The sequence below is a fragment of the Pelophylax lessonae genome (genome assembly GCF_965119305.1).
Source record: "Pelophylax lessonae genome assembly, chromosome: 3".
Taxonomy (NCBI): domain Eukaryota; kingdom Metazoa; phylum Chordata; class Amphibia; order Anura; family Ranidae; genus Pelophylax; species Pelophylax lessonae.
Window position 1 is genome coordinate 368,672,166 of NC_138770.1, and position 26,227 is coordinate 368,698,392.

Below are 26,227 nucleotides of genomic sequence, written 5' to 3' on the forward strand. Positions count from 1 at the left end.
TTCCGCCCAATAAAGAATTTTGGCCACTTCTATGGCCGCCAGGGCACTCTTGGTGCCCCTTGGTGATTGACATAAGTCATGACCGTGGCATAGTCTGATTGGATCCGAACCGGGCTGCCCTTGAGCTGCTCGATCCAGTAAATCGGACAAAGTCTGATCGCTCTCAGTTCCAACACATTTATCGGTAACCTGGAATTTATCAGAAGAAATTACTTCCCCTGGCTGAGCATCGGAGACCGAAGCCACCAGACCAGAGCGTCCCTGGTCCGCTCGCTTAACCTGATCCGATTGTCCAGGGAATCGGGATTCCGATTCCATTTGAGAAGAATCTCCTCTTGGAGAATTCGGGTATGAGACTGGGCAAACGGTACTGCCTCTAGGGCGGCGACCATCAGTCCCAGCCAGTTGACGGACAGCAACATCCGAATCATTGAATGAATCTTCTGGAGTTTCTCCGCATGGAGAAACACTCTTTCCAAGGATGTATCCAAAATTAGGCCCAGATAGTTCTTTGTCCTGGTGGGAACCAGCCTGTGAAGATGGGGATATGAAGATAGGCATCCTAAATGTCTATGGACGCCAGGAGATCCCCCTGATGCAGGGAGGCCACCACTGTTCGGATGGACTCCATCTCTCCCAAGACCAGAATTGGACGCACCTAGCCCTTTTTCCTGGGCATTGTGAACAGGTTCGACTAGAACCCCTGAAATTGTCCAAGGAATAGGAACTCCCACTCCCTGTTGCATCAAGCTGTCCCCCGCAAAGCTTTTTAAGCGACTCGGGGATGTCGAATATTGGAAGGGAAGAATCGCACCGGTGGAAGTGATCGAAACTCGATCTTGTATCCTGACCGTATGATCTAGCGAACCCCTTTATCCGGGATTCTGGAAAGCCATGGATCCGGAAATCGGTGAAGACGTCCCCCCACCCTAGAGATGGGTGGGGGCCCATTCTGTCAATCCAACGGGATAACAGTGGCTTTATTTAGTCTGGAAATCGGTGAGTCCACTATTGGTGGTACCGTCCATCTTATAATGAGGGATACCTCAAACTGATAGCGCCTAGCAATGCGTTTGGAAATAGCAGGGGTTCGTTTTCGGACGACCCCATTTGGGCAAGGGAAACCCTTCGCCATTTTGGTAGGCTTGCTAGTACCAAAAAAGGAATATCAGTCTCAGCTACCTCTGCCGGTGTAACCTCAAGATTTAAGGTTTCCTGGACAGACACAACTAGTGCTTCCACCAACGCTTCTTGTGCTATGGCGGAGGCAGAAGCGTCCTCCTCACTGTCTGAGGAGACCGTACCTGAGACAACAACCCCAGGCCCAGAAAGGGGGCTGCAATGACCAGCTCAGAATCCGTATCTGCAGTATCAGATGAAATAGGGGTAGGTGGGGGTCGCTCTTCTTGACCCCCGCCCTGACAGGCTACTTCCACCTGGGATACCAAAGACTCCAAAACTGCTGATAATGCATCATCACAAGTGGGGTACTGGAGGGTCCTGCGGCCACCTCAAGGGGATCAGGTGGGGATACATGTGTGGCAGGGTTCATGATTAACAAGACACTTGCCAGCAACACAAAAAATTAATTGCAAGAAAAAAAAATTTTTTTTTTTTTTTTACTTAGTCCCCCAGCGCAATAGCGCCCCTCAGTGTACCTGCTTGGACCCCTCAGAAAGAGAGAGAGAGAGAGAGACCCCAAGGCTCACCTGATGCACAGAAGCTTCTTATCAACCTGCTTCTAGCACTGTCTGTTACAGACAGGAAGTCTTTGGCTTGCTTTCCCAGGCCCAGGAGGCGGCTGCGCCCCTTTACACGCCTTCCGGCGCCTCCCAATTACTCCCCGAGGTGTTTGGTCACCTCAAACATGGCCGCCCCCATGCTGGAGACACGAGGCTACGCCAATATGGCGGCCTCGTGCGATCTGCAGGAAAATGGCGGCGGCCTGTGGAGGATAGCGGCGGCTTGAGCAAAGTAGCAGCGGCCTGCGGGAGGTGTGCACTCGGCCTGTGCGGCCTGCGGGAGGTGTCCTCGGCCTGTGCGGCCTGCGGGAGTGTGCGCTCGGCCTGTGCGGCCTGCGGGAGTGTGCGCTCGGCCTGTGCGGCCTGCGGGAGTGTGCGCTCGGCCTGTGCGGCCTGCGGGAGGCTGTGCGGCCTGTGGAAGTGACCGGCTTTCTGGAGGGATGGTGACCTGCGGATGCAGTAACTCAGGCATAGGCATCGGCCTGTATACACACTATGACAGGTAGGATACCTCTATACCTCAATAGTAATGCCTTTTAGTAGTCTGCCACTGACTTCAATCACCCTTACAGTCATATAGTGACTTTAGATAGTCAGCTCCCAAAACAAGCCTCCTGGTTTCTTATTCACAAAATCACACTCAAATTGGGGGATCTGTGACCTGTTATAGGACAGAGGGGGGACCCAGAAACTGAGTGTCCGACCATCCCAGAGAGGGGCCCACCAACAAACCCGACAGGGGGAGAGGGGGAACATTGTACTCACCATACCGGAACCAGGCGGGCGCCAACTCCTGACAGAACCCCTCTCCACCGGGGTGGGGGGGCTGTCGACCAATACGGACGCCGTGACTCAGTTTGCAACCGGTCATTGGCGTCCAGGCGAGACGTTTAACTCGCAGGGTCAGTCCCCGTCCATTGGGACTATGTCGTGGCCGACCCAGCGCGGAGCTATGGCCTGCACGTGCTCGTAGGCTGAACTGGGGTGACCACTGGATCTCAACATCCAGCCCGTCGCCCAGTTTTAGCGTACTTGCTTGAAGATCTCACAGGAACACTGGAGAAGAAAAGCTGCCTAAAAAAGTATTCCTAAAAAATCTTGCCAGGACCAAAGATCCCAGCAAGGAACTTAGGTCCTTACTCCTAACTAGACAGAAAAAAACTGATATCCTGTAGCAGGAAGTGAGAGGATATACCCTCTGGGACTGCCCCTAAGGTGTGGCCAGAACGTTTTCTTTCCTGTCTAGTCCTACTCCTGTAGAGGGTTATTATAACCAGAGTTGATATTAATCAAGGAGGACTACGTCTGTCAATGAGCGACAGAGAAACATAGCTTTGGGGCATTCCCTGGCTAATGAATAAAACATATAACTACTAATAACACCTATTATTATAGAACCCCAAAAAAAGGGGGAAAGAAACACCACACCTTCCATATACCTCGTTGTGTCATTCTCTTATAAAATCGCTTCAAGGGTTGATGATTTATAAGGAGATTCCCTGTTCCCTCTCAACCATCAGGATAATTTATCAGAAGATATAAACTCGGTAACTTCTTGCCAGTAGCTACTAATCTGAGAGCACTCCCAAAAATATAGACAAATCCGGCAGTGTCACTAGAACAAGATGTAGCACTTATGGTGTAAAATAAATTCTGTGCACTATTTAAATTAGATCAGCCAGTCCTTAGTCAATATTTGTGCTTAAAATGGGCTGTCCCAGAGATCATTCCAGTCTTCACTGTCCATGCTCCTCCGAATGCCACGCAGTTAGTAGGGCACCTAGTCCCACATGAACGGAGGGAAGTAGTGACTTGTAGACCACAGAAAGTGTTTTTTGACAGCATCTTCCCGGAGGAGAACCTCTAAATCCTCCTGTTTCAATCTAAACAAGGAGAATCCAAATTGCGGATTCCTTTAGCAGCCCAAAGATCGGAGTCTGGTAAGGAATGAAATTCTGGTAGCATGGGATTGAACCAAAGCGGAGTTGATGGGGACTTTTTACCCCTCACTATATTGGGTTTAGTAATGACGGCATGGCAGACCTTAATAATTGCCCTCATAGTGGCTGTAAGGGGCGAGTAAGAGACTCTCAGACCCCTGTAGAGGAGATTACATAGAATCTCATAGGATCCTGAATGCACAGCTTCTAATACTACTGACGCATTTGTGTCCTCAGTGATAAGCCAATTATGATCGTAGGTAAGCAAGGCCGTCAAATAGTAGGTATGAAAGTCTGGGCAAGCCAAGCCCCCTTATGTCCAAGGTCTGCATAAAACCTTCCTGCTAAATATAGCTAGTTGGGCTTGCCATAAGAAGAAGCCTATAAGTGAATCTAATTGTTTAAAAAAGGATTTTGGTAGCCACTCTGGGGCATGTCTAAGGCTGTACAATAGAACTGGAAGGATTTTAATTAAATTAATGCTCCCAATAAGGGATAAAGGGAGGCTTCCAATCTCTGTTTGCACCACTGAAGAGCTGGGGACAAATCAAGATGTTTAAAATCCTTAGTGTTGGGAGAAATATTGATCACTAAATATTTAATAGTTGTTGCCCATTGCAAAGGAGAATTGGGGTCAGCCAACCTTTTAGCCCCTTGATCAATTGGCAACACAAGGGATTTACCCCAATTAGTATGCAGACCCAAAAGGGCCGCAAATAGGTCCAAGATCCATAGTGCTTCCGAAAGTGAAGGGTCAGGGACCCGTAAAAAGAGAATTAAATCTCTCTACCTTGTCTACAATGGAGCCCACACGAATCCCAGCTAGCTTATGGGATGCCCTCAATGCCTCCGCCAACCGTTGCATGGCCAGCGCGAACAAGGCAGGGGAAAGAGGGCACCCCTGCCTTGTCCCCTTCTGGATCGGAAAGGGAGACAACTTGCAATGCAGCTTAATGCTATCTACAGGGACTTTGTATAATATCTCAATCCACTTCCGAAAGACTGGACCGAAACCAAAGAGCTTGAACACCTACATCAAGTAACCCCATTGGACTGCATCAAAAGCCTTTTCGATATCAAAGGCTACCAAGACTCTGGAGGCAGTCACTTTAGGCTGAAGCTGGAGATATGTGAAAACCCTGCAGATATAAACATCAATGGAATTGCCAGGCATAAAGCCAGTTTGGCCAATTGATGGTAACACATGCATTATCCTGTTGGCAAGGGCTTTGGTAAAGGATCTTTAGGTCGTAATTCAGAAGTGACATTGGTCTATAGGAAGAGCATTGCATCAAATCTTTGCCAGACTTGGGCAATAGCACAATATGTGCCTGATACATATAATCTGGTAATTGTTCAACCTCCCAACAGTTAGCAAAACGTTTTTGTAATCTAGGGCCCAATAGGGCCAGATAGGCTTTGTACCACTCTCCCGGCAGACCATCTGGCCCTGGGGATTTAGGATTGGGGAAGGATTTGATAGCACCCTCAATCTCTAAGAGTGATTGGGGTTTGTCAAGTACCATCCCCAATTTCCACCTGAAAGTATTTTTTACTCCAACATTTCATATCCCTGATTTGTGCCGGGTGTAATATATATGAAAAAGTCTACTGTTCTCTTTGTATTGCTTCCTTTGTTTGAAATCCCTGCTGCTCCTGCCAGTCCCTATGCTTTCCTATCAAAATTGACTACACTAAGCAGAACAATACACTGTGGTCAGTTCTCTAGCTGTGCTGGGAACTTAGTGTGCTCATGTCAGATCCATCTTGACATGCCCCCCATCACTTCACAGCCTTTCACTGGGAAGCTCAGTGTGGTGATGCTTCTCCTCCCCCCAGCTCTTATGCAGCTGGGAACAGAGGGAATGTGATCATTTATAAAAAAAAAAAAAAGGTATTTATGATTTATATATATATATATATATATATATATATATATATATATATATACACAGTGGGTGCTGAAAGTATTCAGACCCCCTTAAATTTTTCACTCTTTGTTATATTGCAGCCATTTGCTAAAATCATTTAAGTTCATTCTTCTTCCTCATGAATGTATACATAGCACCCCATACTGACAGAAAAACACAGAATTGTTGACATTGTTGCAGATTTATTAAAAAAGAAAAACTGAAATATCACATGGTCCTAAGTATTCAGACCCTTTGCTGTGACACTCATATATTTAACTCAGGTGCTTTCCATTTCTTCTGATCATCCTTGAGATGGTTCTACACCTTCATTTGAGTCCAGCTGTGTTTGATTATACTGATTGGACTTGATTAGGAAAGCCACACACCTGTCTATATAAGACCTTCCAGATCACAATGCATGTCAGAGCAAATGAGAATCATGAGGTCAAAGGAACTGCCTGAAGAGCTCAGAGACAGAATTGTGGCAAGGCACAGATCTGGCCAAGGATACAAAAAGATTTCTGCTGCACTTAAGGTTCCTAAGAGCACAGTGGCCTCCATAATCCTCAAATGGAAGACGTTTGGGACGACCAGAACCCTTCCTAGAGCTGGCCGTCCGGCCAAACTGAGCTATCGGGGGAGAAGAGCCTTGGTGAGAGAGGTAAAGAAGAACCCAAAGATCACTGTGGCTGAGCTCCAGAGATGCAGTCAGGAGATGGGAGAAAGTTGTAGAAAGTCAACCATCACTGCAGCCCTCCACCAGTCGGGGCTTTATGGCAGACTGGCCCGACGGAAGCCTCTCCTCAGTGTAAGACACATGAAAGCCCGCATGGAGTTTGCTAAAAAAAACACCTGAAGGACTCCAAGATGGTGAGAAATAAGATTCTCTGGTCTGATGAGACCAAAATAGAACTTTTTGGCCTTAATTCTAAGCGGTATGTGTGGAGAAAACCAGGCACTGCTCATCACCTGTCCAATACAGTCCCAACAGTGAAGCATGGTGGTGGCAGCATCATGCTGGGGGGGTGTTTTTCAGCTGCAGGGACAGGACAACTGGTTGCAATCGAGGGAAAGATGAATGCGGCCAAGTACAGGGATATCCTGGACAAAAACCTTCTCCAGAGTGCTCTGGACCTCAGACTGGGCCGAAGGTTTACCTTCCAACAAGACAATGACCCTAAGCACACAGCTAAAATAACGAAGGAGTGGCTTCACAACAACTCCGTGACTGTTCTTGAATGGCCCAGCCAGAGCCCTGACTTAAACCCAATTGAGCATCTCTGGAGAGACCTAAAAATGGCTGTCCACCAACGTTTACCATCCAACCTGACAGAACTGGAGAGGATCTGCAAGGAGGAATGGCAGAGGATCCCCAAATCCAGGTGTGAAAGACTTGTTGCATCTTTCCCAAAAAGACTCCGGGCTGTATTAGATCAAAAGGGGGCTTCTACTAAATACTGAGCAAAGGGTCTGAATACTTAGGACTGTGTGATATTTCAGTTTTTTCAACCTGACGACGTTAACCTATAACGAAACGCGTAGGAGGAGCCTGCGGTGCGTCACGCTGAGTCCACGAGGGAGACGCGGCGGCCATTTTGTTGGCAGGAAACAAGCTGCAGGGAAGCTCCAGTCTGTTTGAACTTTACATGCCTGTACTTTTACTTCAAAACGTGAGTTGCCACTTGTCATTGTGATAATAATAAAGCGGTTTATGCAGTATTATGCTATGGGAGTTGTCCCTCTTCTTTGCATGTAACTCTGTACCGTTGGGAGTGAAGCGGTCGATGAAGGCTCTGATACCGGTCTATTATTGGATTTCATACAGGCTACTATTGATCTCTGTAATGGGGGTCAATTCATTATGGTAAGAGGCCAGCTTTACTTGTGGTGGCGGTTCTCCTTACACATGGTGATTGAAGTTTGAAGTACTTTTGGAGCACCCTGTCGTTTTCTCCTATTGGAATATATGATACAGATTTGGACTGTCTGTAGATAAGAACTTTGCAGTTTACATTTGATATTTCTTCAGCGCCACACCAGTTTGTTTTTAAAGAAGAACAATTTACTTATCTAGGCTTCAAGTTGATAAGGGAAATTTTAACCTTGATGTCCTCCTCACTTTCGCCATCTATTAATCTTCCACTGACACTGCTATTTTTTTTTCCAAATTAATGATTGCATTTGAATTTCCCCTTGTGCGTCAGAAAGCATCACAGAGTCATTTTCTGTATTTTTGTCACTTAAATTCCATTTGCAGTTTCTAGTACAAACCCACTAACGTGGACTGACAAACCTAACCTATCAGCATTCAGACACCGCTCCCAGCCTTCCACATACTACACAGAGAGGCAAACACAGCAATACATTTAAACCTCCAAACAAGCAAACTAATTCCTTCTGAACCCGTTGGAACCTGTTCAGACATTTTAGATGCAAATGCCTCTTTTTGCCCTGGGATCAGTGAAAATGTTTGACTAGAACCCCTGGAATAATTTCTTGCATGAGATGGGTAATGACCCTTAGGGTCAACAAATGTAGACATCAAATATGCATACTTAGACATCCCCATTTTCTCACCCATTAATGCTACCTACGTTTTGCTGTGGGCACACAACACTACCATCTTTTTTGGCCTCTCTACAGTACCTGTAATTTTCTTTGTTTAAAGGGGGGCAAAATGGAGGGCAATAAATAGAGGTGGAGGCAGAGAACTAAGCTCTAGTTTGTAACCCTTGAAATGATGCTCCGGGTTCAAATCTCCAGGATGTCTCAAGACCAGGTGACCCTGAAGGCTAACAGACATTACTCATTGTGATGGGGGATTGGTTCTGGATCTGACTGGCCTGGCAGTTGAAGACTTATGGCAGAACGAAGTGACTCCCATTTGAAGACATCCTCTCGAGCTGCTTCTTGCAGGCAAGTATGTTAAGACAAGAGATGTCAGTTGTCCACAACTGGGACAGCCTACATCTTGTGGAAGGAACCCCTCTTCAATAGGGTATTTCTGCACAAAATGCTTGGGAAGGGCAACATTTTTTTTCAGAGTGAGGCCAGTCAGCATACAACACAGTCTTCAGGAGGGAACATGGAATGACTTTGGTGGCTTTGGCATTTTGGGGGGGGAAGACCTACTGGTGACATTTGGGTGAGCTGATGCAGGTAGTTTCAAGGAAAGCCACAAGCAATCTGCATAGCTAGGGCCTTAAAGAGTAACTCTGCTTTTGTTAAGAGTAAAATAATCCCCTCTGGGTGGTCAATATGCATTGCAAGTTTTTTAACAAACTTTGTTGCAGGCTAAATCAGTTGATGCAATTTGTGTTCGGAGGAGAAAAATTGCTGTCTGAAAACTTTTAAAAGTGATTAACCCTTAAGTGGTATCTCACCAAAATATTTGGTTGAACTGGATGGACTTGTGTCTTTTTTCAACCAGATTAACTATATAACGTAATTGTTGTTGCAGAGAATGTCTTAAAAATAACTTGTATCTTGAGTAGAGTTCTTCCGTCAAGCAGGTTGCCATATTGCATTGAACTTTACAGAAAATTACAGCACTGCAATTTGAAAAGTTAAAATAATTTTTAAACTGCCTTCATTTCCTGTACTGAATCCACAAATTCTGACAGAGTATCTTCTCCTTCCTTTTCAGGGAGCAAAGTAGCTACCAGAGTAAGGGCTAAGGCCAAATTTAAAAGTGATCATCTCCTGGTTGAGGCTGCAAAAGAATCAGAGTAAACAGTTCCAACCCATGCTCCCTTGTTGGAATACAACATTTAAAGTGTTGCAGCCTGCTCCTCAAGACTGCAACATGTCAAAAAAGTGCTGCCACCTTCGCTCAACAGCCATGACCAATCAGTGATGTGTTGCGGTCCATGATCCACTCTAGCCTGAGGAAAAAGCAGCATCAACACCCCTGTGACTAGAAAAAAAAGCCAGGCTATAACTTACCACTGCTGGCAGCATAGCCATTAGGACGGGGTCAGGATGCCAAGCGACAAGCCTATCCAGGTCTTCACTCTCCTGCTGTGCATACCCCTGAAGGGGTTGTCGGGGTCAGGGCTCCACCAACAGGTGAGACATAACCCTGGACCTGTATAGCACCCTATACTGCACGGTCCTCCAAAGCTCAACCAAGGAGTCAACCAAACTGGAAAGGGGGGGGGGAGCAACAGGGGCTACAGTGCAGTTAAATTAAAAGAGTATTAAGAAAAATCAAAGGACAAAAAGAGCGTGGTCTGCTTCTATCAACCAGGGACACTATAAAAAATTGGGGGTTATATAGGGATTGTCCCTGCAGCTTCTTTTTTGCCGGTATCCAATCAACTGAAAAAATAACAGCATATTACCCATGGTTAAAACTAAAGATCATGTGTTATATACAACATTATTCAGAAATGAAATGTTTTTTCTTGGGTTTAGTTAAAGTGGTTGTAAACCTCAGTCATGGAATCTGAGCAAAGCACATATATCTGTAGTGTTTTCTTATCTCTCTCCAAAAGCTCTAAGTGTTGTTTCTCTCTGGTGCTTCGTTCCTCTGTTATCAGCACGAGTCACTTCTGAGAGGTTTTCCTGACACAGGAGATAAATGTGTGGAGAGGGAGAAGGGGGAGCTCAGCAGACAGCTTGTCTATTCAGAACACAGTTCTTCTGCTGTGTAGAGGGGGGTGTATGCCTTTCCTCCAATCAGATTTTATACACTGTATTTGCAGCCTCTCCATCCCTCCTCTTTGCTCCTGACAGGTGAAGAAAAATTTTAACACTTTTCTGCCCCTTTGAAGGGGTGTAGGGAAGAGAAGACTGCAGATAAACAAATAAAAATCTATGTAGGAGGATTTGTTTCATCTGTCTGTCATCTGAGGCTGCTTACTTCACTGGGTATATGCGAGGGCTTACAAGCACTTTAAACTTCTACTAACCCTGTTACTAAATTAAATATATAGCTGATCATTTATTCATTGTATATTGGAGTGCATTGGAAAAACTTTCCCACAATAAAATCAATAAAGAATAGAAAAAATGCCTCAAAATTATTAAAATACTTTGTAAGCTATGCTAAATTCTAAGCACTCTGATACCAATGATAAAGAAAAATAATTATTATGTCTTTTACTAATGATTAAAATACAACATTTAATGCTTGTATGTTAATGTTACATTCTTCATACAACAGGTTTGCTTGCTAGAAATTACTTTGCAGAAAGATATTAGAACAATTCTTACAACAGTGTCATTAGAATGTCCTTGAAATGTGGTATTATGCAGTCTACAGAGAGATGGTTTGTCTCCTAATATTGTACAGCGACTATGGGTTGTGGTTAAGCTGATTAGTGTTGCAAAGTAACAGAAATTCTGGTCTCTTGTAACTGTTATATGTGTTACTCATACAAATTATTACTAAACCCAGGCCCCTGCATTCACTATATCTGGTCTCCCACAGTACACAGAACATGGAAATGCAATAGTTTTAGTAAATATAAATGGCTAAATACCCTTTCTCATCAGCAGTTAGAGCAGTCTTGTTACTTGTATCAGTGTCTGGTTAAAGCTTGTAGGAGGAGTTTTCATTTTCCCCTGACCCTCTGGACAGTGCTGACTGACCCTGTGCTGATCATATGCACTCTCCCAATAAAAAAGCTCTCTAGCAATACACACCAAACTGACCATGTGCAACTGTGCAAGATTAGAGCTTACAATTCTACCTTTATGCGAAGATGCTATACACAGTTTTTCCATCCTCAACGTGTGCATACTAATCTCTCTACTTTCTAATCTATCATTTTATTTTATAGCACCTCTCACCTCTCTTCTAAATAAACATTAAAGGGGTTGTTTTCCTTATCAGGTGGTAGAGAATTCCTGTCCTGTCAGCTTCCTTCTTGCCTTGTAGGTCACTGGACCTAGAGGAACTAACGCTGTGAGGATTGACCCAGTTTCCCTATAAGGCTGGAACATGGCTTTGTTTTAGTAAACAGTCACCAAAGTCCCACACAGCTCGGTGAATTGCTGCACCAAAGTTGATGCCTTCAGATACACTCACTGTCTGTTTAGTCTGCCGGAAAGGAGGTGGTGCTACAATTTGCAGCACATTGGTACTTTGCACGACAGTGGTCCTGTGTGGACAGATGCCCTTTGTAACCAGCAGTACTTTTTGGACTGCATGAAACCTGCTTTCAGTTTGAAGGCAAACTGGCAGGTGAGAGAAATCTCTGTGAGGTATTTCAGTAAGAAGTGCAATACTTCTTCCAAAAGTGCCATCAAAAATGCTAATGAATCTTCTCCTCCACCCCCATATGTAATGAAGTTCAACAGAGTGCACTGGCAAATTACACTCAGAGTGAGGGGGCTGTATGTAGACTGTATTCAGTCTTACAAAAGCAAAAGAAAAAGCTAGACAGTGATTCTGAAGAAGTGTAGAACCTTATCACATTACAAGTTAGGGCGTATTTCCGAAAACAATGACACACTGTCAAAAAATCCCATAAATATGGTTCCTCCAATTGCCTCTACTACAGAAGTAAAGGTGGGTACAGTGGGTCCCATGGATATACAATGATTTGAGAGCAGTTATAAACAGAGAGCCCTGTTCCTGGGAACATCCTTATGCCTTTGCACAAAACTTGAAGTTTCTGTCCTTCATATTCCCAGGTAAGGAGAACAACCTGGGATGCATATCTGCTACAACTGCAACCCTTGTAGCCATTTTGCATGGGATTGTACGGCTTCTAAATGTAATAGACCGCAAAAAGGTGAAAAAGAGGGAAGGAAGACTGACGTTAAGGGAAAATGACTGGTAATGCCCTCATATCTGTATCTCCCCTTTCCAAACAAAGTAAGGTGAACTGATTTTTGTAAATGGATTCCTTGTTTGGTGAATATGGGGAAGCATGAGCTGTACTACAGGCTGACCTAGCCTCAAGACTCTCAAAACAAATCCCTGGACTAGGTCTGGATAGTAGAGTAACATTATTCAGAGACATAAAAGCTGCCAGTAAAATCTGGCCTCTTAAGCACAGTTCTGTGAAATTTGTTGAAAAGAGACCTACTCTGCAAATTGTCACATCTTGCACACTGGGGGGAATGCAGTTATAGGTTCCCCAAAAACATGCAGAGAAATTCATGGATTTCTCCAAGGCAGCTGCCTCTTTATTTATCATGGCAATTGAGGTCCTTTATGAATCACTGGGCTTTAAGAGGACACCCCTACGTTTAGGGGACTCTAAAACCTGGACTTAACCACTTGCCGACTGCCTAACGCCGATCTACGTCGGCAGTCAGCCCCTCACAGGCAAAGTGACGTAGGGCTACGTCACTAGCTTGTGAGGGTCTAGGGAGCGAGCGCGCGCCCCCGGAGGCGCGCTCCTGCTCCCGCGTGGTCACGGACCCCCCCCCCCCCCGCGCGCGTGACCGGCGGACCCAATGTCCGCCGGTCACTCTGCGATCGGCGGGGGAGAGGGAGAAAGTCAGGCGGCTTGTGTAAACAAGCTGCCTGTCATTCTCCCCTGTGTATGAAGGATGATCATACGGTTCTACTATGTAGAACCGTTGATCACTCTTCATACATCTGAAGCCACAGCCAATCACAGTAGAAAGCACGCCCCTAGGGACACACATAGCCCCTCCCTTTCAAAAAAAGTTAACCCCTTCACTGCCAGTGTCATTTTACAGTAACAGTGCATATGTATAGTACTGATTACTGTAGAAATGTCACTGGTAACCCCAAAAGTGTCAAAAATGTCAGTCAAGGGTCCGATCTGTCCGCCGCAATGTCGCAGTACCGCAAAAAAACAACAAAAATGACAAAAATCTTTCCCTTTGTTAGTAAACGCGATAACTTTTGCGCAAACCAATCAAAATACGCTTTTTGCGATTTTTTTTACCAAACATAGGTAGCATAAAACAAATTGGCCGAAAATGTTAAAAAATTTTGATTTTTACATTTTTTTGGGGGGGGAATTTCATATAAAAAAATTTGAAAAATATTGCTATTTTTGCAAAATTTACGCTCTTTTTTTGTTTATAGCGCGTGATCAAAAAAATCGCACAGGTGATCAAATACCACCAAAAGAAAGCTCTGTTTGTGGGAAAAAAAGGACGCCAAATTCGTTAGATACAGCGTCGCACGACCGCGCAATTGTCCATTAAAGTCACGCAGTGCCGAATCGCAAAATACCGCCTGGTCAGGAAGGGGGTAAAATCTTCCAGGGCTTAAGTGGTTAACTAACCTAAGGTACCAGAATGCCCACTGCCTAGACAACAGGAGATTGGAATTAAACCCTTATTACAAGTGTTTCTGAATAAAAGACTACTCAGAAATGACAAATCCTGGATTCGTTCTGGGTTAGTTCTTCAGTCTTCACTATCCTTTGGGTTCCTGGCACTGGCATCCTAACTGAGGGCAGCCGGATTTGCTGTTTTCAGCTTTACAGTCGGCTGCCCACTGTGCATGCACGAGCCACACAGCACTTTGTGAATGGTCCCAGTGTCTTCTGAAACCTGTGACATGCCCCAGAAAGCTGCGGGAAGGGAGGGGAAGAGGAGGAACTTCCACTCGGATTGCCTAGGCGATCCGAGCAGAAGTGGGAGCAGGCATCTGTCAAAACTAGGTACCAGCTCGACCTTCAAATATAGTAGAGGAGAAGGACTTCACCATCATGGCTGTAAAAGCAGTGTTAAATAAAAAATCCTGATCAACTTACCCATATTAAAAAAAAAAAAAAACATTTTTATCTTATTCACCAGTCAGTGTCCCTAATCACTGCCACACCATTTACGGTGCCCTGATCACTGCCACACAATTTATAGTGCCCGTGATGACCGCCACACAATTTATAGTGCCCGTGATGACCGCCACACCAATTACGGTGCCTGTGATGACCGCCACACCAGTTACGGTGCCTGTGATGACCGCCACACCAGTTACGGTGCCTGTGATGACCGCCACACCAGTTACGGTGCCTGTGATGACCGCCACACCAGTTACGGTGCCTGTGATGACCGCCACACCAGTTACGGTGCCTGTGATGACCGCCACACCAGTTACGGTGCCTGTGATGACCGCCACACCAGTTACGGTGCCTGTGATGACCACGACTCCACTCACAATGTCCGTGATCACTGCCACACTGGTCATATTGTCCTGGATTACAGCCTCACCAGTTACGATGTTCCTGATCATCGCCACACCACTAATATAGTTCCTGATCACTGCCACACCAGTAAAAGTATCCCTGATCACTACCACTCCACTCATATTGTCCCTAATCACTACCACTCCACTCATATTGTCCCTAATCACTGCCACCCACTCACAATATCACTAATCATCTCAACGCCACTCACAATGTCCGCTATCACCGCTGCACCACACACAATGTCCATGATCACCATCATACTACTAAAAATGTCCGTGATCACTGTCGCACCGCTCACAATGTCCGCAATCCCGCGGCACCACTCACATCTGTAATCACCGCCACATCACTCACAATGTCTGTGATCACCGCCACACCACTCACAATGTCCCTGACCATCGCCACACCAATAACAATGTCCGTGACCACCGCCACACCACTCACAATGTCCGTGATCACCGCCACACCACTCACAATGTGCATGATCACCGCCACACCACTCACAATGTCCGTGATCACCGCCAAATCACTCACAATGTCCGTTATCAATGACAAACCCCTCACAATGTCCATGATCACTTTTGTGACATTGTCCCTGATCACTGCAACATCAATTACAGCGTCTGTAATCAATGTCACACCAGTCCCAGTGTCCCCAATCACCACCACACTAGTTCAGTGTTGCCTCTTCCAGCTGCCTGTACTAATCATGGCCTATTTATTGACCAAATAAATAGGGGGGGGGGGGGAGTCTCACATGTGATACATCATACTCAGGAGGGTTAGCAGAATGTGTCATTCTATGCATGCCCATGTTGTGTGTGAGAAATATTTTAAAATGCCAACTTTTGGCATCAAAAGTTCAAAAAAGACTCACCATGCCTCTCAAAAATACCTTGGGGTATTTGTTCTCCAAAATGTGGTCATTTTATGGGTGTTTCCATTGTGCTGGTGCTCCAGGGCCTCCACAAATGTGGTAAGTAGTCAGGAAATTAGATGTGTAATTTATGTGTGTGAGAAATAACTTTGTATTTTAAAAATATGTGTCCTACTAAATACCTTGGACTGTCTACTTTCCAAAAAGGGGTCAAATAAATAAATTCCAAAAGGTTTTCAAATAACTATACCATAGTTTGTAGACTATACCTTTCACACAGACTAAATAATATACAATGATTTTGGGTTATTTTAACCAAAGAAATGTAGCAGAAAATATTTTTCACTTAATTTTTTAAGAAAGATTATTTGCAAAATTTTAAATTAGAACCTAAGAAAAATGTGTTTTCAATTTAAAATTTTTGGGCTATTTATATTTATATAGCAGAAAGATCTCTCTGTCTAAAAAAAATGATAAAAATTAAATTTTGGTACAGTGTTGCATGACTAAGTAATTCTCCATCAAACTACGACTGAAAGCTGAAAAATGGACCTGGAAGGAGGTGCAAGTGTCTGGACTTGAGGTGGGGTAAATGCACTTGCAAAAGTCTCTTTAGAACTTCTACCTATAGGCTACGTTCACATGTGGGCGCTGCGTCCCGCGATTCTGTTTGCGCGATGTTATCGCGATTCGGCAGGCGGAAATCGTGGCAACATCGGACAGCGTTTGGGGTGCCATTGCGAATCACAGGCATCGCACAAGCGTCCCGCGATTTGCAATGATTCCGGATCGCGGGCAGAATCGTGGTGATTCTGCCCCGTGATCCGCTACGCCCACATGTGAACGTAGCCTTAAAGAGCAGAGAAGCAGCTGATTATTATTTATATATATGGCGCAACTAGTATATGCAGCAACGTACTGACTTTGCAGTGGGAAACGGAACAGGTAATAGTATTATTAGCCCATTAGTCTCTCTCATTCAATATGTGTACTTTCCATAGGTGGACTTCTATTTTTCATTCTCATGGTTGTTTATAACAAGCTGGCTTTTTGTCTGTCTGTTGTGCAATGCTATTCCATGTGCACCTTACTGCAAAGGCTAGTTATAAATTGAGGGGGTCGTTATCTTTTTGTATAGCTTGCTTGCTGGATTTGGCATGGGGTACACTGGATGGCTCCAGCTGCCATTGTGCTCTTGCTGGGCATCCAATGTGTCCCATGCCTGTGAGGAGAAGAGGGCTCTAAGCGAATCCCCAGATATCACACTGGATGTACACAGCACAGAGAAAATACCTTTTATGGTACATTTTTCTCATGCTATATAACAAGGACGGATTCAAGTCTGTGCATTTAATCAACCAAGCAATATGTGTTAAGTATAAGCTTGTTACAGGAAAAAAAGTTTTCCTAGTTTTGGAGCACTAATCTATAGCGATTTTAATATATTGACCATGGTTTTTAAAATTCTATAGGTGCAATAAAATTGGTATATTTGTTACGAGAGGTGACATTCAAATTATCGTCACTTTCCGCTGACACCAATTGTGGAAAGGAGCTCCGCATCTTTTTCGCTCCAAAATAATCCTCGCCTCTTTAACTGTTAAGGACATAGATTAAGAAGTCAAACACAAAACATGCAGGGCTTCACCAGAACATGAAAATATGAATGAAAACATTTTATATTAAAACCGTAAACTTATATAGGTATACTCATTGCAAAAAGGAAAATATTCAATAAGTAAACAAGTCATATGTGAAAACTCCATAAGTGCGACACAGAAAAGGATGATGAAAATATATGTGTATAGAAATAGATATAAAAATAAAAAATATTTAAAGTAGTCTTGACCATAAACTCCAGGAGTGTTCCTTTAAGTGATTCCTTAGAGGTTCCAAAAAAAACAGTGCTTCTAAAACAAATCCATGATCTGTGTTCCCTCCACTAGAGGTACTCTCACCTGAGGGGTATGACCACACTTTTACATTTGGTCTACGTGTGCTTTTGTCCCTGTCAGAGGACTAAAACTTGCTCCAAACCATAGGATATAATTTAATGCTGATTAATATGCTCCACCAGCTCTGGGTGTCTCCATGCACCTATACATATAAAGGAACCGCCAAACATAGTGCTTTATCTTTAAAATAAATGTATTCACAAATGCAAGCTAACAGATGTACACTCACTTGTAAAAGGTGCTACCAGCGCACCACACTAGGATTCCCATGCAATACACCAGAATACAAAATTGTGATTCTGTATTCTGGGGAATTGCATGCGAAGCACAAGTTCTAATCCTCTGAGAGGGACAAAAGCGCACATAGACCATATGTAAAAGTGTGGTCATACCTCTCTGGTGATAGTACATCTGGTGGAGCGAATAAAGATCATGGATTTGTTTATAGCGGAGTTCCACCTAAAACAAAAAAAAAATACATGAAAATACCCCCGGGACAGTCAGGGCTAGTGCATTCCACAATGGATAGCCTCTGAACTGTCCCAGGTTGCACTTACCTTTTAGAAGAAATACTTACCTTGAAAATGTATTGTCCAGCGCTGCCATCTCAGGTGTGGGCAGCTGAAGCCAGAGGGATCCTCTTCTGCGTCCTCTTCGGTCCCACGATGCACTGCACCGGCCCCGCCGTCACTTCCGGGGCTGCAGCGTCATCCCTGCACAGCTTCTGGGCATGCCCAGAAGCTGTTTAGCAAGGTATGACACGCCTGCACCGGAACTGACGTCGGGGCCGTTGCAGACGCATTGATTCCTGGGAGCGATGACGCTCAGCTCCCAGGAATCATTGCAGGCCAGGAAGTGATGATGGGCCGTGGCCGCAGAGGGAGGAAGAGGAAGTAAGGCGAGTATATTTTCTTCTAAAACAAGGTAAGTAAAAAAAAAAAAAATTGCGATTATCCATTTGTTTTTCAGGTGACCCGGAGCAAGAAGACGGACCGAAGTTAAATTTTAGTGTGGAACTCCACTTTAAGAAGCACTGTTTGTGGGAACTTTTAAGGAATCCGTTTATGGTCAAAAGTCAACACTACTCTTAATATTTATTTTTTATTCTTGTATCTATATACATATATTTTCATAATCCCTTCATCATCCTTTTTTTGTGTGGCACTTATGGACTTTATCACGTATTGAATATTTTCTTTTTTACATAGAGTTCACCTATAAAGGTTTGAGGTTTTTTTATAATTTTTTTTTTCATTCATATTTTCAGGTTACTGTGAAGCCTAGCATGTTTTTTGTTTGATTTCACATATAACACATATTTATGAGAGTAAGGTGTGCGAGCGATTCACCCATATAATTCATTGGAATTTTGAGACATTTATCATAGGATTTACTCTCTTTTGTTTATACATTAAAGTGGTTGTAAACCCTCACATATACCAAGTGAAGTAAACAGCCTCAGGTGATAGACCGAGATTAAACAAATCCTCCAACATAGGTTTTGTTTATCTGCAGTCTTCCCCGCTCTACACCCTTTCAGAAGGGCAGATTGTGTTAAAAAATCTTTCTTCATCTGTCATTAGTACAGGGAAGAGGGTGGAGAGACTGCGGTTACAGTGTGTGAGAGCTGATTGGAGGAAAGGAACACATCCACCACCACATAGCAGGAGAGCTTTGTTCTGATTTTACAAGCTCTGTTCTGAGCTCTCTGTCCCCCTCTCCCTCCCAACACAAATTTATCTCATGTGTCAGGAAAACTTCTCAGAAGTGACTCATGCTGATAACAGAGGAACCAAGCACCAGAGATAAACCACACTTAGAGCTTTAGAGAGAGATAAGTAAACATTACAGATATGTGTTTAGCTCAAAATCCATGACTGGGGTTTACGACCACTTTAAGAAGTGATTAAGGAATGTGAAAATCTGATCATTTTTGTGTGTAGAAAATATACGCAGTTATTAATCCATTAGAAAGAATTTGTAGCAAGTTATGTTTAACTTACTCCAATAGGCTGAAAGATGAGTCCATCAACTTCATGGCTGACCTCTCTCGCAAAGCTTCCTTCAAGTAACTGCAACAGAATTAAAAAAAAAAAAACACACAATTAAATAAAAACTTGTGGGAGGATAAAGAAATAGCCTACACAAGTACGTCAATGGCATCCTTCATATAGTTTCACACAGTATTTTGGCCTTTTTTATGCTGCTAAATGTTTCTTACTTGATTCTGCTGCTAATATTACTGCATTATGTATTGGCTGACTGGATTATTTACCTACAAATTACAATGGAATCATGTAACTTTGCCAAATATCTGCACCCTTACGTATAATGTCTTGTTTTGATGAAATAATATAAGTAATAATAATTATTTCGTAGTACACACTAATTTAGTATAGGTGACTTAGTGGTTTGCACTCTGTATATGCTAATGTTTTCATCTCATTTGGGTGATATATTTCCAACAGTGTTGGGTAGAAAGAATCTTTCTCTCTTACTATCTGTCCGACACGGAGAGGAAGTAAAAATGGCATACTACATAGCTCCGTGTCAGTGAAGGGCATGCTTTTAGTGATCACTGGAGGCAACAGCATGATGTCTCTAGTTACACTACATCCCTAGATAAAAGCAATGTCAGATTGTTGAGATAAAACGATGGGCTCTGCAATGGCTATTCTCACTCCAGAGCTAAAATAATAATTATATCAGATTGTAGGGTCCTCTGATTGAGCCCTCTTCCCTCTGAGGTCCCACAATCACCACGTTGGTGGATAGGACCATAATTACAGAGGAATTCCAGGTATTGATATTTTGAAGGTAGAAAGCGTGACTATCACCACCCTGCCTTCTCACTTCATCCAATTAGAGAGCACCTTGCAAAGCATTCTCTGAATGATGCCCTTACCGAGTGGCTCACCGTCTGCATTCAGAACGCAGTAGGCCAGCCACTCAGCACAGGATGTTATCCTGTATATATCATTGGTCTAAGCTGGACTAATGTAACTATGTATAAAATATCCATACTTGGAATTCATCATTACACCCTATGGGTAAAAGCTTATTCCACGCTGTATTTAAATACAATTTATGCATAAAATAAGACCATACACATTGTCAGATGCACAAAGTGTTGACATGTTGCAGTAATATATTTTACTATGAGTTGTACTTATTAATGAGTTATTATTTCCATAAATATACTGATGAGGAAAGGGAAGGATGTGTATTTAGTTAAACTATACACCCATTTTTGGAAATGTCTAGGTCCTAAAGCTACATTTTACACACATCAAATATGGAGTTTTTTTAATGACACAAAAACACATTAATACAGGAGGTTAAAAAATAACCAAGCATAACTGAAAATGGCACATTTCAATTGTGCAGTAAAATAAAGCAAGGATCCTTGTCAGCAGCAATTTCACACTCTCTGAATGACTGTGATTTCCACAGTGCCAATGTTCCTCACTGCAGGGCACAAAGCTCAAGCCTCCTGCTCAGTACTGAGAAGAGGTATTCAGCAGTCTCCCCCGAAGAAAAAAAGCAGATAAATTAGAATTACTATTATTACTATTCATACAATTCCAATTAATATCACTCGATGTCGCCTCTATTCACGTCATTTAAAGGAGTTTGTTTACTAAAAATTTTAAAGGAGAACTCCGCTGCGCATTATTTGTATGCAGACATGCCGCATGGCAAAACTTCAATACAATTTCATCAAAGCTATCTATGAAATAACCACTTACTGTTTATGGTACCCATTTGCTCATAACAGTCACAATGGGGAGCAAGAGACAACAGGATATTCAGTAATTATTTACTTAAAGAAGATAATAATGGAAGTGAAAAAAGTTTATTCATTTACAATACAATTATGGGACACAGGAGGAATATTCAAGTACATAAGGTTATGCTGCTGCTTTTAGATTAGACACTGGAAAACAAGAGCTCTAAAGGACAGACCAGCAAAACCTCTCTCACTCCCAGCCTGCCTTGATTTTGCAGGAAACAATAGTAGGAGGGACAGAGGCAAGGGACCTGTGGTCCAATAGTGTACTAGAAAAAAATGATTTTAAGTAAAAAAAAAAAAAAAAAAAATTATACATTACAATACACAGGTCTATCTATCCGGTATATAGGAATGTCAAAATACAGTGCAACTGAGGGATGGGCAACACAGCAAATGATAGACTTACAGGCCCACGAAAACCAATGGGGTAACTGAGGGGATACAACAATGTCTGCAGAACCAGCATCAGCTGAGGCCTGAACATTTAACTGTAAGGCTCCATTCACACCTGGGTCTAGCAATTTACTTTTGTTTCTCGTGCATTTTTTAAGCATTTTTGCAGCTTTTTACAAGCGTTTTTGTTTAGCCAATAGAAAGCATTAGGGGGAGAAGAGGGAGAGTAAATTAGGGGTGGAGAGCTGCTGTTTAAGCAGAAAATCAGCAACAAAACGCTTTTAAAACGTTCAAGTCAGGCGTTTCTGTTGAAGTCTTTGGGGCCAAAAACTCTTGAAATCTGCCAAAAATAAGTTAATGTACTTTGAGTGACAGGCATTTTACCTTAGGTGACAGAACACTCAGATGTAAACAGGTGCCATTGAAATTAATTGGATTTGGCTTGTAGAGCATTTTAGAGCTACAAGCTTGAAGCAGAAAATCACTCAGGTGTGAACGTGGCCTAAAAGAGAAATGCTTTCTTCTCAGTTTTTACACTGGAAAATGAGGGGTATACTGACCACGGCAGTATTGTTAGCAGCACACCACAGGACGTACTACTGTGGCTAACAGAGGCTGGAATCAAGGAAAGACTTGATAAGCTTAACACAAATAAATCACCAGGACCACATGGTTTACACCTGAGAGTCCTAAAAGAGCTCAGTCAGGTTATAGCTAGACCATTGTTCCTAATCTTTGCGGACAGGATACTGACTGGAACTGTACCAGTTGACTGGAGAAAAGTAAACATGGTACCAATATTCAAAATAGTGCAGAGACATATTCCGGAGCCAGTCAGCTTGAGATCAATAGTAGGTAAAATATTGGAGGGGATTATAAGGGACTATATCCACGAATTTGCTGAGGAAAACAGTATAATTATTAGTAATCAGCATGGATTTACAAAGGGACGTACTTGCCAGACCAATCTGTTAACATTCTATGAAGGAGGTGAGCTGCCATTTGGAAAGGGGGAGGCCTGTGGATGTGGTGTATCTGGATTTTGCAAAGGCTATTGATACAGTTCCCCATAAACACTTAACCTACAAGCGAAGGTCTGCAGGCATTGACCATAAGATTTGTTCTTGGATAGAAAACTGGTTACAGGGGCGCGTCCAAACGGCGGTGATAAATAACGCATACTCAGACTGGTCTAGAGTGGTAAGTGGGGTACCCCAAGGTTCAGTCCTGGGACCGATTCTGTTTCATTTATTCATAAATGATATAGAGGATGGGATAACTAGCTAAATATCAGTTTTTGCAAACACCACAAAAATAGGTAGGGCAATAACTTCACATCAGGAAATAGAAAGCTTACAGAATGACCTGAATGAAATAATGGAGTGGGCAACTACATGGCAAATGAGGTTTAATGTGGAGAAATGTAAGGTAATGCACTTGGGGGCTAAAAACAAATGCAAACTACTCACTAGGGGGAAAACCACTGGGGGAACCAAGGATGGAGAAAGATCTGGGGGTCCTAGTTTAAGACAGACTGAGCAATAGCATGCAATGTCAAGCGGCAGCTGCCAAAGTGGGCAGAATATTGGCATGCATGAAAAAGGGGATATACTCCAGAGATAAAACTATAATCCTGCCACTTTACACAACTCTGGTCTGGCCAAATCTGGAGTATTCTGTCCAATTCTGGTCACCAATCCTCAGAAGGGAGGTGCTGGAGAGAGTCCAAATGGCAACAAAACAAATTAGGGGATTGGAGGACCTTAATTGCAAGGAGCGATTACATGCACTAAATTTATTCTTGCTGGAAAAGAGACGCCTCAGAGGGGACATGATACCAATTTACAAATACCTCAATGGTGATCTCTGCAAAAAAAAAAAAACTATTCAATCTCAGGGAGTGTAAGAGGACACATGGCCATTCTGGATATCTGGTGAATAATTCTGGTGAAGTATATAATATTAGAGCAGGGCCACAGGCAAGAGCCCCAGGATGTAACCAGGATCCTACAACATGTCCTTGGACTAGACAGACAAGGTCTGGTAGATGGACATGGCTGCAATGGCAGGTTACAATGCAGTGTCTATAACTGAAAATACGGTCTTAGAAGGGGCTTCCAACCTTTTATCCAAAGAGTCTCTAAACAATGGAATGTATTCTACAGGGACAGTTAAATCCTTGTTAAGAAAGGAGATGGCCTGGTCCACAACAGGTCTTCAAAAACAGACAATGCAAAATCCTCATTCTCAGCTGAATTTTCAGAAATAGCAGCAGGAAAATTAAAGATGGACTTTGAAGGAGAGGGTGTGTCAGACCCCCACCTAACAACCCACCCTACCCCCAGAGATGACAAAATGCAGGATCTAAAATGATAAAAGGGGAGTAAAAATCTTTTTTTTATTGATCAGTGAATTTTCCATTCAAATTTTTGCTTTACACAAGTTGAGAAAGCAAGATCATCACACATTTGCTATGAGTCTAAAGACTAAGTTCACCTTCAACTAAATATCAATAAATGCACATGTTTTTGCAGGTATAAAAAAAATGTGCATTTATTATTTTATTTTTTACACAAGATTCTGCAAATCATTGCACCCATGATTATTGGATCATGGGTGCAATTCACACTCTCCCTCCAGCTTGAAAGCTGGAGGAGGGGTGAATAAGCAACGAGCACGCTGATCAACACGCCTTTTATCCTATTGAAAACTACAAGCTGTTTGCGGCAGGGGGAGATGGGACTTGTAGATTATTCATTCACAGATCTCTGCCGCAAAGCTGCACCAACTTTAAATGTAACAACAGCTGTGGGGGAGAGGAACCCCTGCCCAATGTCAAAGGGAAGGGGGGGGCTGCTAAAAAATGTTATACCTTAAAATGCTCAAAAGGTGAACTCAGAACTTCTCTTTTAAACAATTTCTTGCCACATGTAATTTTTGAATGTAACAAAAAGCTTTAAAGAATTCCAGGTTCACTATTACTTTAAATAGTCCATTTGGGTCAAGCTGGCCTTAAGACATTTTTGCATGGCAGAATGGTCTGACTGCTGGGACTGCTGTAATAGACTGTAGAAGCATTAGCTGCATAGCAGCATGCATGAGACACTTTGTCTTTGTTGCATGTCAGTCTTAGCACATCCCTGCCATTCAGAAGAAGCCTTGTATTGTTACCAATGAAAACAATGCTTCCTCCGATTTGGAGAGGTAGTGATTGTGACATCATCCATATGCCTCTCCACCTTGGCTAATCAAAGGAAGCCTTATATGCATTGATAAAAACACAAGGTTTCTCCTTAATGGTGGGTATGCGTTAAGTCTGACTATACCCAACAGCACTGCTTACTGTATATAGTTAAAGCTACTACAGTTTATTACAGCAGTCAGACTGTTATGCCATAAAAATAATTTATTTGGGCCATCGTGGTCCAGTAATAGTAAACCTGTATTTCTATTTTAATTCGGTAAGGTGAGGCTCCCACTACCTCAGCTGGACAATAATTGATTTGGAAACTCCAAGTCTAGAAGTCTAATCTTCCTTTGCAGAGTTCTCAACATATGAGAAAGCAGTGGAAAAGCTATAAAAAAAAAAAACATAAAAACTATGGAAGCATTTTCACTACAATAGTTCTACCCAATTATGCCATTTGGTAATGGACCCAAAACTGTAACAAGCTTAAAAAGAAACTCAATGGTTCTGGGTAGTGAGTCTGATAAAGGGAGGTGTGTGATCAGATCACTTAATTCAACAGTCAGGAGAAATCCCACTGCAAGTTTACTTCATCCAAAAGTAGACTAATATGTATAGCCTTAATTATTTTACTCAATGTATTTATTTATGAGAACAAACCCCACCAATTAGGTTAGGAAGCTTGGTTTGGATGCCATTTAACCACTTGACCTCTAAAAGATTTACCCCCCTTCATGACCAGGCCATTTTTTTGAGATACGGCACTGCGTTCTTTTAACTTGACAATTGGGTGATTATGCAACACTGTATCCAAATGTCATTTATTGTTTTATTTTGTCATAGTTTATTGCCAAAAACAATTTTTTTTTACTTTCTGGTATAAAACAGATCCCAAAAAAATAAAAAAATGTCTTCATAAATTTAGGCCAATATGTATTCTGCTACATTTTTTTTTATACTAGAAATTACGGCGATTCGGGACTTAGAGCGGGACTTTAACCACTTGCCGACTGCCGCACGACTATATACGGCGGCAGTTAGCCCCTCACTGGCAAAGTGACGTAGGGGTACGTCACTAGCCTGTGAGGCTCTAGGGAGCGAGCACGCGCCGCCAGAGGCGTGCTCCCGCTCGCTCACGGACCCCCCCCCCCCGCGCGCGTGTGAGCGGCGGACCAGATGTCCGCCGCTCACTCGCAATCGTCGGTTACAGAGGGAGAAAGGCAGGCGGCTAATGTAAACAAAGCCGCCTGTCATTCTCCCTTGTGTAACAGCAGAGATCATATGGTCCTGCTATGTAGG

General features: G+C 43.1%; 1 protein-coding gene across 1 annotated transcript in view; it reads right to left on the minus strand.

The window, feature by feature from the left end:
• RNGTT (RNA guanylyltransferase and 5'-phosphatase) overlaps positions 1–26,227 on the minus strand; it is a 641,023-nt gene that overhangs the window by 219,186 nt on the left and 395,610 nt on the right. Inside the window, exon 12 of the mRNA XM_082249686.1 lies at positions 19,559–19,627. Coding sequence (XP_082105812.1) covers positions 19,559–19,627 — 69 coding nt within the window. The remainder of the gene's footprint in view (positions 1–19,558; positions 19,628–26,227) is intronic.